Source organism: Delphinapterus leucas, chromosome 2 (genome assembly GCF_059928025.1).
Source record: "Delphinapterus leucas isolate spDelLeu-1000000601 "Yukka" chromosome 2, BTC_Dleu_Yukka2, whole genome shotgun sequence".
Classification (NCBI taxonomy): Eukaryota; Metazoa; Chordata; class Mammalia; order Artiodactyla; family Monodontidae; genus Delphinapterus; species Delphinapterus leucas.
In genome coordinates, this window is record NC_143130.1 from 19,383,361 (window position 1) to 19,397,825 (window position 14,465).

The following is a 14,465-nucleotide window of genomic DNA, read 5'->3' on the forward strand; positions in this document are numbered from 1 at the left end:
CTGAAGTGCCTCCGAGGTCTTTCGAAGTTTCTGACCATGCTCTGGGCCCCAGACCCGTTTAGCATGAGGCCTGCTTCCCTCGGTCTGCCTGGGAAGGTCACGTGGTTGTATCCCCAAACAAACAGGAATAACATTGGTCATATAACATCACCTCCTCTCCTTCAGGGCAGGCTTACTGTTCTCATTAAGAAAAGCCATCATGGTCTGTATGATGAGAATTCAGCCTTGGTCTCCATTTTCTCAAAGCCTCTTCCAGTCTCAGTTCGTCCTGCTCTTAGACCTTCCTAGCTTGTACTCACTCCCTCCCCAGCACAAGCTGGTGCCTCTACCTGGAACTCTGTCCCCTGACTTTCCCATGGTTGGGGCTGCTTCGCGTCATGAAGGCTAATGCCTGAGTCTCCTCCTGTCCCCTTAACTGTCCCAACCCCTCTTCACACCTGTCATTCTATCATACACTCCCGTTTTGTCTTCTTCACAGCATGTAAGATCTGAAATGCCCCTGTTCACCTGTTTCTTTTCTGCCTGTCTCTCCCAACTAAAAGTTCAGCTCCACGAGGGCAGGTGTTCCGTCTCATTCACTGTCTTCACCCCAGTGCCTAGAACAGCATCTGGTACATAGCAGGCACTTGCTGGATGAATGAATACAGTCATGTAAATGGAAGCCTCGATAACTTCGTACACAGTTCTGATGGCCTTTCTCTGGGCCCCCAGAAGATGGAAGTTGAGTCTCAGTATGTGTTCAGATCTGCCATAGCATTTTCTGCATTCTGAGTGTCAGGGACAAAGGATCTCTGGGGTTCTGATTTTAGAAAAAACTTTAATTCTTGGCTTCTCCAGGACAAATCAGGGTTGGCTAATTAAAGAGAGTGACTTGGTCAAGGTCTGAACCAGATTCCTTCTATCAATATTTTCTTTCTACGTGTTTCTATCTCCACATTTTGTTTTATGTGTGTTTGCACCTTATTGTCATCCCACATGTCACTGTAAATCATTTAAAAACATAGATACACATGACATATTTCTGGTCTTAGAACCTGGGAATTCACCCAAATCAATTCCTGGCCTCCACACAGGCCCACACCCAAATCAAACGGGATTTCCACCCAACGATTAAAAGGTTTCAGGGGAAATTCACTTCCCTTCAAACTCATTCCAGTGTCTCTCAATCTTTTATTCCTCCCTCAAGGGAAACGAAGGCAGCTGTGATCACGTGCCAGGCTCAAATGCTTAAGACAAGCGATCAGGTTGACAAGTGGGAAAACACACACGCGCAGTCCTTACCAACATAGCCTGGGGTCCCACAGGCTGTGGACATCACGTCTCCTTTGCCCTCCATTTTGGACAATCCAAAGTCACTGATCATGATTTTGGACTCTTCATCCTGACTGTAGTACAATAGGTTCTCAGGCTAAAAAGAAATGTAAAAAAAAAATCTGTTTTAAAAGCTGGGTTACTTGTGGGAGCCTCACCAAACCACCAAAACTTAATGACAATGGAAGAACAGACTTGACCTTTAGACACAGTAAATGCCTTAAGAAAAGCAGTGTTTAGTGAAAACAATGCAGGGTGCCTTATATAGTATTGGGCATTTATGGATTTTCAATAAATGTGAGCCCCTTTCCCTTATTAGTATTTTCTCTACTTAAGAACAATGAACCATATATTGAGGCAACTAGAAAGCAGATGCCTCTCAGACTTGTCAATTCATTTCTTGGGTTAGGGGCACAGAGATTCCCAGAAAGAAAACTGTCTTTGCAGGTGCTATTCGGTTTCTTTTTTCTGACCCTTGTCAGCAACCTGTCTCCAACCTAAGGGTCTCTCTCCCCGCCCTAAGGGACGTCCTGTGTCCATAGCTCGGGCACATGAACTGCACTTCCCCCTATCCTGGGCCAGCTGATATCCGAGCACTCCGCTCCCTGGGAAACAGGGGGAGGTCATCACGGAATGAATCGGAGGCGGAAGATCTAGAGCTTTCTAGCCATGCGTCCTTAAAAGCTCTGTTTCTGTAGAAGACGGGTCAAGATGGTTCCTCGTTTGCTTCCCTGACTGTAAAATGTCAGAGCTCAGGCAGCAGTAATGCACGACATGCAGCAAAGGTCCGATTACAGCTCCCGTTTCCACTCTAAGTCTGTACATCAGTGGCACCCCCGTGGTGTCTACATGGGAGGGGCTTACGGATGGCAATCCTGGGGTAAACCAGGAGACAGCAAAGTTTCGTTTGTATGACATCTTGTGGAAAATTGGGGAATCTGGTTGTTTCTGGCAAAAAATGGGGGCGGGGCTTATGGAGACGGAGGGAGATGTTGAGCAAGCATCCCCCCACCCTTGCAGTAATTTTCCATCCATGACCCCTCACTCTGCTCAACGGCTATACATCCCCATGTGTCCTTGCCACATGTGCAGTGGAGCCCAATTCTCTCCCCTAACGCAATGCCCCTCTTGCAGGAGTCTTGAATAAAGCCTTCCTTACCATTTTAACATGTGTCAGGACCATTTTTTTCTTTAACTGAACCCCAAGGAAAAAAATACTACCCCTCACTCAAAATAACATGACACATCATTCACAGTGACTTTAATCCTGTGGATGAAGCATAAAATTAGAAGAAAATCAAATGCATGCTTGAGGATGCTTTCAATTCCTTTTAAACTAGAATAAAATGAGCCAATCAATAGTAGAAACAACAACACTTAGAAAGCAGAGGAAATAATCTAACCAAACAGTGCACGTGGTTCATGGTTTCTCTGAATGTTTAGGGATTCGCCTTTGATGAACAGTAAGAATCCAATCATGGGTGCAAAGAGAATATTTTTTTAAAGTTTCTGATTTTATGACTTCCTGTCCCAGTACTTCTACAGCTGTAAAGTCAAGGATCTCATGCTCCTAGGCAAGGCTGCATCCAGGCGGGAGACAGCCTAAGAGCCCAGAATCTCTCCTGATACCTTCCTCCTACAGGAGATGCATTTGGATCAGTAAACTGCTCTTCTGAAGGGCAATCACCAAGGAGGGTTCAGTGGACTGGTCATTCTCAGCTTAGGTCAATGCTTTTACTCACCTCAAGGCTTAGTAAGCACAGCAGGGCTTTACTTGCGGGGAGGGGTGAACAGGGAAAAAGTGGGAGGGAACATGGGCTCAGGGATGATGTGGGTGGAGGCCCCCACTAGGAGGGCTGTGAGGGGTGGAGGGACAGGAGGAGGGAGGGGATCTTACAACGCTTCCTGGGATCCTATGAGGCCCAGGACTCACTGAAAAATTATTTTTCTGTATTTTACGGCATCTTTGCAAGACAATTTGTGGCCAATACTCGACTTGGGATGTCAATTCCAACGCTTGTTCACATAACAAGCTTCTAAAAGATCTGAATCAACACTTCCTGTAAAGTTCATGTTACCTATAGTCATACTCCTGATCCAGTATTCTCAACTGGGGACAATTTCGCCCCCCAGGAGACATTTGGCAATGCCTAGAGACATTTTTTGGTGGTCAAAACTTCAGGACTGGTACAGGTATCTAGTGGGTAGAGACCAGGGACGCTACTAAACATACACAGGGCAGCCTCGCACAGCAAAGAATGATCCAGCTCCAAAGGGCAACAGTGCCTAACAGGAGGAGGCAACAGTGGACATTTCGCTTGTTTTGAAAAAAAGACAACTGATCATCGTTAGCAGCTTCTGGGGCAAGAAGACACAAGAATACCTTTCTGAAGGGAGAAAGAGGTATAGCCACCTGTGGGGGTAGGGTAGCATCTCAAATTGTGCTCTAATCTTACATTAACCCAATCGTGTTCTCTATTGCTCTGGCCTCTATCACAGAGTTTAATTTTCTTAGAGGTTTACGAAAATTTAATTCCTGAACCCCAACTTCCTCCACATAGATCAAACTTCTTTGTGCCTCTGAAAAGAGACCACAAAAAGGTCCTAAAATGGTAACATTCTATCCACAATTACAAGCCTGGTGATCTTAAAGTTCTACAGGCTGGGAGCTGCATGTACTTCTCCAAAAGCGTTACCTGTGTGTAAAAAACATGATCTCCCATAAAGCCAATCCATCCGTGACCCCTCACTCTGCTCAACGGCTATACCTCCCCATGTGTCCTTGCCACATGTGCAGTGGAGCCCAATTCTCTCCCCTAATGCAATGTCCCTCTTGCAGGAGTCTTGAATAAAGCCTGCCTTACCATTTTCTAAGGGGGAAATAAACACTGACCACCTAGGAAATGGCTTACCTGCTTAGAAATGATTTCTAGTAAGTACACCACATCACATCTCTACGGTCACTAAACTAACTTGTTCAGGAAGAGCTAGCTGCCTGCTGTGGCCTGGAAGCACAGAACCGGCATTTGGTGAGGGCACAAGAGAGCAGAGAAGGCACGGCTGCCTGGTACAGAGGCACCAGGTCACCTTACCTAGCCCTGACCTGGCCCTCTGAAGGACCTGCAAGTCCTGAAGATGAACTACTTGTGCTCACAGCCCATTTCACCCATCAGGAGGCTAGCAAAGGCTGTAAGAAGTCCATCAACGTCCTCAAATACCCTCGTCCAGCAGTTCTCCAAGTGTGGTTCCCAGGCCAACATCAACATCATCTGTAAACCCCTTAGAAATGCAAGTTCCCGGGCCCTGATGCAGACCTGCAGGATCAGAACCTCTGGGGTAGAGCCAGCAATCTGTTTTTACAAGCCATCCAGACAATTCTGATGTAGGCTAACATTTGGGAGCCACTACCCTAGTCAATGGAAAGTGATTAACATGGAGAAAAGCAAAAACTTCACAGTGAATTCCTATGAAAGGAAAAGCCACACCATTTTATACCTTGACAGCCAGTACCAGATAACGGCCAGATGTTAACATTCTGTTTTAACACACGTTTACCATTTATTCCCTAAATTGATTTAGATTGCCCGTAGTTGTGTATAGCATGGCTTCAGTACAATATAATCCCTGTGTTTCTGATAGGAGTGGTGAGTATGTGTGCTGGGGTGAGATGTCTATCTTGACTGGTGCCGTGAGTTCTAGGGGCTGGACCTATAACTGCTGTAGAATGAAGCCACTTTATAGCCTCGGGTCAACAGCGCAGATTTTTTTCTGTTCCTCAAATTGATATGTTCGATGCCTACCCTTGGTACTATGATACCTACCCTTCGGCATCCACAGAGGCCCCTGGGCCAAGGTAACCAAGGCCCAGATCCTTCAATGCTATTGGTGAAGGGTGAGTATTTCAAAACCTCATAGGGAAAAGATAAGAATGGAACCGACAGGACATTGGGAGAAGGCTGTAACTGTATGTCATTTAACCCATCTTTCTGGATAACCTTTTATTTCCTTTCTCCCTCGCCTCACACCCTCTATCTACTGCTCCCTTTCTTTCATATGGTGGGTTGCACTGAAACAGGGCTGGAATTGGGAAAAGACTGGAGAACTGCACTGGGCAATCTTCATGGCATCCATGTCTTGAACAAAATTACCCTTTAGATAAGTTTGAAGCAATACACAACCTACCTCCCCATGGCCCTTTCGCTGTACAGTGGTTATTAAATGTCCCAAACAATGGCCAGCCCCGTTGATCTTCATCATCTTTCAAGCTACCTCTGGGTCCCAAAGACCCTGACGACTAACAGTACACAAAGCCCACCGTATCTACATCAAGGCAACCTCATCCCTCCTCTGGAGCCAATCTGCTCCGACAGGTGCATTGTGGGTTGGAAAGCAACTGGAGGGTGTTGCTAAGCGACAGCCTCACCTTGAGGTCCCTGTGGACAATGCCCATTCTATGGAGATAGTAGACAGCATCCAAGACCTGGCGGATCAGAGTGCTGGCATCTTTCTCTGTGTAAAATCCCTTCTCCACTATCCGGTCAAACAGCTCTCCACCAGATACACTGTTAAAAAAAAAAAAGAGAGAGAGAACAAATCAGTATAAGTTAAAAAAGACGTGTTAAATTTTTCAGTGAAAACTACCAATAAGACCTTTCAATATGGTGAAAGACCCAGACTTTATTTCAAAAATTAATCCAGGGCTTCCCTGGTGGCACAGTGGTTGAGAGTCCACCTGCCGATGCAGGGGACGCGGGTTCGTGCCCCGGTCCGGGAAGATCCCACGTGCCGCGGAGCGGCTGGGCCCGTGAGCCATGGCCGCTGAGCCTGAGCGTCCGGAGCCTGTGCTCCACAACGGGAGAGGCCACAACAGTGAGAGGCCCGCGTACCGCGCAAAAAAAAAAAAAAAAAATCAATTTTCAGATTTAAATGTTGCCCCCTTATTCCCCAGAAGCTATATCAGGGCAGTGTTTCTATGTCATGATGGTACAGATGGTCCAGGACGAAATAAAGTAAATAAAAATCAACCAGGATCCATGGACTGGCCAGGCCTGAGAAGTTTCTCTTGGCCTTTGCCTCCATCCTGCTGGGACAGCATTAACTCAGGATAACCTTCCAGAATATCAGCATCATCAGTTATAGGGTGATGACACTGGATAAGATGCCTCCTTTGCATGCGAGTATAGCCTTAAAGGTTTGGGCGGTGGGAGGGGTGCTGTGGGCAAAGCAGGAAGCAGCCAACAGGACGTCCCGGTTCTTGACCCAGTTCTGCTCCTAAGATGCTGAGAGGATGGGCACTCCTGGAATCTTTGCACCTCATTCTTTTTATCTGTAAAATGAGGTAGTTAATCTAGTCAACCACTCCCTGAGAGGCATCAGAGCCTTAAAGCCACTTGTGATTTACAAAAAGAGATAGAAGAACGACACTCCATTACATTGTTTTACTTTGGTTTTTGTTGAGAATATTTCATTTCAATTTCTTTGAATTTCAGATTGCATTACCATTTTTGTTTTTTGTATTTATCAAAAGGGGACCTAGGTCGCTAAAGGTTAAAAAGCCTTGGTGGACAGAGACCCTTTCAGCTCTGAGATTTGATGTTGCTCTGAGTTGAACAAAGTAACAGAACTGTTAAATTCTGAATAGAAACAATTCAACTGATACCTTTGCCTTCAAATTCTTGGAGTACAGGCTTCTCTAAGAAAAACGATGCTTTGTGCAAATAATTAAGCCATCCCTTGAAATTAGCTTCAAGGGATATATCAGCACTATTTTAATAAAAGAGAAAAAAATTTTCCAAAAACAAAATGAAAAAGGTGTATGTGAAATATTAAGATCATAAAAGTTTCACAAACAACTTTTACATCTTTAAAAGACAGGCCCCAGGAGTGACACACACACATACACTAACACACAAAGCTATGATTCATTTTCTTCAAGTCAACGCAATTAATGTTCAGTAACTGAGCCACTGAAATGTTCTTTTCAAAAAAACTAATAAAACACAATTGCAGCTATAAAAGTCCTATGTATTAGAGTCTTTCCCATTACATATAATCATTCCAAGCCATACTGCGCTTGCATAATGTCTCATTTCCAAAGCAAACTGAGCAATCTAGATAAAAGAAGAAGGACGCTCAGGAGAAATAAAAAGCAATTCAAAGAGTGAAAAGAAATACAAACAGGGGAGCAACTACATCCTGATGGCCATGTTGTCTACATTAACCATCCTTAGGTAAGCCCAGATCCCAAGACATTCCCTCTCAGCAACTCACATCGAGTTCTCGCCACTCTTCATTTTTCTGGAACCTTCTTCCAATGATTTCAATGGAAGAACTTTGCAGAGCTTGAGGATGTATTACAGGAGATGCACAGTTGCCAGGGGTAGGGAGAACCTGTGTGCATTCACTTGGAGGCATTCACTTCACTGAATCATTTATTCAGTCATTCATTCCATGTGTACTGGGCACCCATTAGGCGCCAGCCACCCTGTGCAGCTGGTGCCAATCAAGGCGGCATTAGCTGCGCCGGAGGAAAACCCTGTCTTGATTGTGCCCCTCCTTATCCCCTACATCAGCCCACCTTCAATAATGACACCACTTACTAGTGTTCCAGTGCTTTCTTACCGCTGGGCTGCCTGCAACTCATATCCTCTGCAAGGTGCTGGAAGCCCTCGAGCAACAATGCTCACCCCTGGGACTTCCCTGGTGGTCTAACAGTTACGACTCCGCATTCCCAATGCAGGAGCAATCCCTGGTCAGGGAACTAGATCCTGCATACCACAACTAAGACCCAGCACAGCCAAATAAATAAATAAATAAATAAATAAATAAATAAAACTCACCCCTTCCTTCACCTCCCACCCTTAGCACTCTGTGACCTGCACTTTGCCAGATCCCTTCCCTCCCTCAAAACTGATCTTTCCTGCTTCCCATTCTCTCAAAGTCCACCTCTCTGCAATGTGATATAAGGTATTAATAGCCATTGAATAATATTTTCACTGTGATAGGTCAGCAATGCAATAAGAATTGAAGCATTAGAATTGAAGTTTAAGATTCTCCTGTCACATGTAGTGTCAGGGTCTCAATTTTCTGCACATTTAGTATTTCACTTCTTAAATTCCAAACTGCACCAGGGATTTATCTTTCTGAACATTGCTCAGAAAGAATGTCATTTCCTTAGAAACAGAAAGAATGTCATTTCCTTAGAAACCAAGGAACAGGGTGAAAGTTTAAAAAACTTGCCAATAAAAAATGTAACAATACTGATAAAAATACCTTAAAGTTTGTAAATCACTTTATACTTTCCAGAAATCTCCTTAAGCACACATTTCAAAAGGCCATTCTTACAGACTGAATGTTTGTGCGCCCCCATCCCCCAATTCATATGTTGAAGCTCTAACTGTCCCCCTCCCCCAAACTGTGTGATGGTATTTGGAGGTGGGAATTTACGGAGGTAATTAGGTTTGGTTGAGGTCATGAGGGTGGGGCCCTGATGATGGAATTAGTGTCTCCATGAGAAGAATAAGGGACACCAGAGAGTTTTCTTTCTCTAAGCCATGTGAGGACCTAGTGAGAAGGCGGCCATCTGTAAGCCAGGAACAGAGGCCTAACAGGAACCAAATGTGCCAGCACCTTGATCTTAGACATCCCAGACTCCAGAACTGTGAGAAATACATCTCTGTCCTTTAAGCTGCCTAGTCGCTGGTATTTTGTTATGACAGCCTGAGCTAAGACACCCAATCATTTTCAAAATCACTTGTGAACAACCAGAATCCCAGAATCACTGATAAGGAAATAAATTTAGAATTGTGGCAAGGGGCCTGTCTCATTTTCAGGCTGGCAGGACACGTGAAGGTTGGGGTGGTGGGCTGCTGAGCTGACAGGTTGTTTGCTTGAGTCAATATCCTTCTACGGCAAGCTTCCAATGTGTGCGGTTCAAAGGTCCTCTTTAGAAATGGAGCTCCCCAATGAAAACACGCAAAGCATCAGAATGTAGTTGGAAGGATCAGGGGTCAGGTGATTGGAGAAAAGGAATAGGACCATAATAACAGGTCAATAAATAAAATTACTTAATGGCAGCTATGGGAGAGAGGTTCAGCTTTAGGGGGATGTAACTATATAGAAGGAAACTGGCTACCAAAGACTGAGGGAGAAGAAGACAGGAATATGGTTTGAAAAATTCTCTACTCCTCTCAATTTGAACTTGGACATTTATTTAGAATAACCTGCCTTTGCAGTGAACTTGGGTTTGCTCAGTCTCTGATCGCCCTTGCCTATTACACTGCACTGCTATCACTGTATGTGAATCTTAACTATGCAAAAACCAAACAGTTGGACGTGATGATCTCAATAAAATTTGTTTACTTGCAAAATTTTAAGTAATGCAAATCTCTTCAAATTAAAAAATAGTCAAGAAACAGATTTTCAGAGCTGCTGGATCAAGTAAACTAAGTTTTGATTCTGTACTGTAATATATTCTGTAATGTACTATTATATACAACTTTGTCAGTATACCATGCATCCACTGTTAATACTGGGCAAACCATGTTGCTTTTTACATGCACTTGAACTTCTCCATCTGATTTTGGTAGATATTTTCCTCTTATTTTAAGATTTACCGCTAATTATAGTCTAAAATGTTTTACATCTTACATCACCCACACGTTCATTCAAAAATGGTACTTGTGCTAATGCTGAAAAATGGGCTCCAAAAATCTATTCCTCTAGGAGTTAGATTTAATAAAATATGAAGAAGGCCAGTGGAAACCAGAATATGTCACCCTCAAATATGCCTCTTCGACATAAAATTATTTTGAACTGAAGGCAGTTAAGAAGCAAGTAAATGTAAAAGAAGCTCCCACTTTTCTGTCTGAAGGCAGGAAATAAATTCTCCTTTCACTGGAGACAGACTCTTATCAGCCCAGAGTGAAACTGGCAAGCAAACCATGTTCAACTAACCCTTATCATCTTCGTTACACGTCTTCACCATTTACTACCCCTATTACAAACTCCTTTGTCTTGTCCATTTTTCACAAATTTATTGTTTGCCTAAAAGGTATAAAAGCTTCCTGCTCTGGTCACTTCTTGAGGTCTTCATTCCCTTGTGAAGCCTCCTGTGGATATGTAAAAATTCAATAAAATTTGTTTGCTGTTTTTCCTATTCATCTGTCTTTGTGAGTTTCATCTTCAGATCCAGCCAGGGACCATCTGAGGGTTAAAGAAGAAAACTTCTTCCTTCCCAAAAAGGCCAAATAGTATAGTGCTGTGCTATTAATATTAGAGACAGGAGTCTGAGAAGTATTAGTGCTCATACCGGGGATGATAAAAAGCAGTGTTACAGCAGATATGCCCTGAAATTCACAAGAATGTCAGATAACTAGGCAGCGCCAGTGTTAAAGACCCGGGAGACGTGGCTACAGGAGCCACATGGCTTAATGTGCCCCAGAGCAAGGCTGGTTAAAAATGCGTGTTTTCTAAGAACGATTTCCCCTATTTAATCCTAAGGGGAAGGCAGTCCTGAAACATACAGGTTGTGATTGAGAGGCTGCAAACAAAGCATTTTTCAACTGTGAAACCCCAAGGCCCAGATGACAGAAATTTTTTTTTCACCCAGCGTGGAGAAAGATAAAGACCATCAGTCTTTGCCTCAATCGAGTCCCAACTTGGCAGCCCCTGGAACTTCCTTCCTCCCGTGCAGGGCACCCGCCGTCTCTCTGCCCCTGATCCTCACGACTTCATGTGTCTTTGGTGCCCTCACCCTCTGCTCCTGGGGGGACTCTCTCACCCACTCTGGGACGATTAAGGGTTTATTTCATGAAAACTTTGTCCTCAATATTTCCCTCCTTCAACAAATCCCACTTTAATAATCAAAATACCTTTATTCTCAGAATTCAGTTTCGCAACATCTTCCCAGCCTCAATCTGTTCAGAAATTTCCAAAACACAAACACACGCCTCTCCGTGGAATGGGGCAGAGAAATGTAACCCCTTGTGTGCCACTGCATTTTGATTCTGGCTCTTTTCCCTTCTCAGTGTCTGGGTGTTGTGGACTGAATTGTGTCCCCCAGCCCCCAATTATTTTATGTTGAAATCCTAACAGCCTCCCACCGCCCCTCCCCCTCCCACCCCAGCCAAAGTACAACTCAGAATGTGACTGTACTTGGAGATGGGGCCTTTAAAGAGGTAATTAAAGTTAAATGAGGTCATACAGGTCTAGTGAGAGAAGACACCAGGGATGAACACAGAGGCTGGGCCCCGTGAGGACACAGTGAGAAGGCAGCTGTCTGCACGCCAAGGAGAGAGGCTCCAGGAGAAGCCAAACATGCCCACACTCTGATCTTGAACTTCCAGTCTCTAGAATGCTGAGGAAATAATTTCTGTTGTTTCAAGTCACCCAGTGCGTGGTATTTTGTGATGGCAGCCCAAGCAGACTGTCCATATTTGTGTACCGTATCTTTGAATGTATACTCTCTTTATATTTTTTTCAAGGTTTATTGGGGGAAAACATTTTTGCTGCTTTACTTGCATTGTATGCCTTTTTATTCACCTAATCAAATAGTCTTGCATCGTGATAAACTACGCTGTCCCTGTTTCCAAGGGGTACACAGGCCAGTGTGTATGGGGGGCAGGTGACCAAGATACACAGACAAGAAAAACACAGTACAGATGTTCTGATGTTGAAGGGAGAGGGGGTGAAGGTGTTTTGGAAGACCGCAGAAGGCCAGGGGACAGGGCAGGAAAAAGTGAATCGGAGCTGTCTTAAAGGAGGAGCAGTATTTAGTCAAGTGGAGAGAAGTCCAGTGGGCAGGCAGAGTCCAGTCATTTGAACGATCATGAAAGGAGTTTTTGCTGAATTAATTTTCAGGGAAATAGAATCAATGAAAGAAGCATTAAGTGAGCACCTTCTATAAGCCCACCACGTGGCATGCAGTTAGTCTCTATTTGGGGAGCTACAAACTAAGTTGAAGTTGACCATCAAGACCACTAGCAACTAATGACTTGCCAGGCTGTGATCCAGGCTGGTTGACCACAGGACGTCGTAGACGGGAGAAATCCGTGGTTAGAGAAGGTTCCTGAAGGAGGTATCTGAACTTCCTTTGTGTCCTCAGTCTAGCACAGCACTCACTGAATGGCAGAAAAGTGCTGGCTGATTCCTGAAGGAAGGCGTTAGGAGGAAGATCATGACAGGCAGGGAGAAGAGGGAGACGCAGGAATGGACAAGATAGGCAAAGAAGCCGGACTTATCTGGAAGATGTGACCGGTGAGGATGAGTCAAATCGCGAAGGATTCTGGAAACCACGCAGCAGAGGCTGGATGGGCTGCACTGGACCTCACTTGATTCTAAGCTGCTTGTGATCCAAGGCAACCCACTTCTGAGAGAGATGCTACTGAGTGTGTGACCTTCTGTGCGTGTGGGCATGGAGGGGAGGGACACCTTGGAACCAAAGTCCTTTTGCAGGGTGTGCACCCTGTCCTCCAAAGCAGGTCTGTCCCTGCCATCCTGGAGGCCTACTGCTTTTACAGTCTCGGTCCTGCAGGCTTCCTACCACTTTTAGATGTGCTCACAAGAGCACATCTAAAATCCATTCCTCCAACTCCACGTCAACCAGCTCTGTAGTGTGCACTGATCTTCCATCCATCCAGGCAACAACTTTCACTGCCTTTGGTGGGGCCTCAGTGATTCCTAACAATCACCTCTCCCTGTTTTCCAACTATGCCCCTCCAGCTCCCATCCAGCTGCCCCTCAAGGCTGGCCAGGAAAAATGTGGTCACAGCCAAAACAATGGGTAAGAAAGAAGTGAAGGTGTTTTAATTTTGTATATGAAACGTGCTTGACGAGACTCTGATAGAGAAATCCTACTTTTGCATTACTCAAGAAAAGGATGAAAAGATTTGTCGAAAAAAACTATTAGCATGCTCAAGATTAAAACAGCTAATCTCTTCCCTCACCTGTCCACACTCCAAAAAAAGATAAGTTAATTACAAAATCGTTTTTATGGGCCCAGCACGCTTCCACTGCACTGCCCTGCTACAAATCAGTTTTACATTTTTGTATTCTAAGAGGGCAAAGCGTGTCTTATCCATATTGAATCCCCAGGATTTATGACTTATATTCTAGTGAAGGAGGAAGAGAAAGGAAATAAGTGAACAAATAGGTAAATGTGAAACATTCAGAGAGTTCAAAACGCCGTGGGGAGATAGAAACAAGCCTGAGATGAGTATGTGGTGGAGCCACTTTTATGTGGGCTCCGAGATGGCCCCACTGGATGACAGGGAAGAGCCAGCCCAGTGATGATCCGGGAGAGCTTCTGGGCAAAGGGGTGAGCTTGTCCTAAGACCCTTAGGACAGCACAGGTCTTTCTTAAGGTATTTGGGGACCAAAAGCAAAGTCATGGTGACTGGAATCTGGTGGGCAGAGTAGAGTGGTTGAGAGAGACGAAGGCTCAGGTCATGCAGGGCCATGTGTTATGGGTTGAATGTTTATGTTCCCCACCCACCCCCACCAAATTCATATGCTGACCTAACCCACAAAGTGATGGTATTAGGAGGTGGAGCTTTTGGGAGGTAATCAGGCCATGAGGGTGGAGCCCTGATGAATGGGATTAGTGCCCTCATCAGAGACCCCAGAGAACTAGCTGGCCCTACTTCCACGTGAGGACACAAGAAGTTGGCAGAACCTGGAAGAGGGCTCTTACCAGAATGCAACCACCCTGGCACTCTGATCTTGGACTTCCAGGCTCCAGAACTGTGAGAAACAAATTTCTGTTGTCTATAAGCCACCTGATCTATGGTACTTTGTTATGGCAGCCCAAATGGAAGAAGAGGCCATGTAAACTAAGATTTAAACAGGGGGTTTATTCTACATCAGATGAGGTATCACTGGAAGGTTTTCAGCCAGGAGACAGGGGAACTGGTTTACAAAAATCACTCTGGCTGCCTGCAGTGTGGACAATAGGTTATAGAGCAAGAGTGGAAGAAGGCAGATCATTGCGGAGCCACTGTAGTGATCCACGTGACAGAGGCTGGTGGCTCAGCTTGGGAAACACTGGAGTCTAAGAGAAGTATACAGACATGAGGTATGTTTTCGAGACACAGTAGACAAGACTAACTGATGAAGATGATATAAGGCATGCTGGAAGGAGAGGAATCAAGAACGTC

The 14,465-nt window shown here is 44.8% G+C and overlaps 1 protein-coding gene across 1 annotated transcript in view; it reads right to left on the reverse strand.

The window, feature by feature from the left end:
* Positions 1–14,465, reverse strand: part of CAMK1D (calcium/calmodulin dependent protein kinase ID) — a 417,159-nt gene that overhangs the window by 56,342 nt on the left and 346,352 nt on the right. The window contains exons 4-5 of the mRNA XM_022580319.2: positions 5,735–5,873; positions 1,282–1,408 (exon numbers count right to left, since the gene is read on the reverse strand). Coding sequence (XP_022436027.1) covers positions 1,282–1,408; positions 5,735–5,873 — 266 coding nt within the window. The remainder of the gene's footprint in view (positions 1–1,281; positions 1,409–5,734; positions 5,874–14,465) is intronic.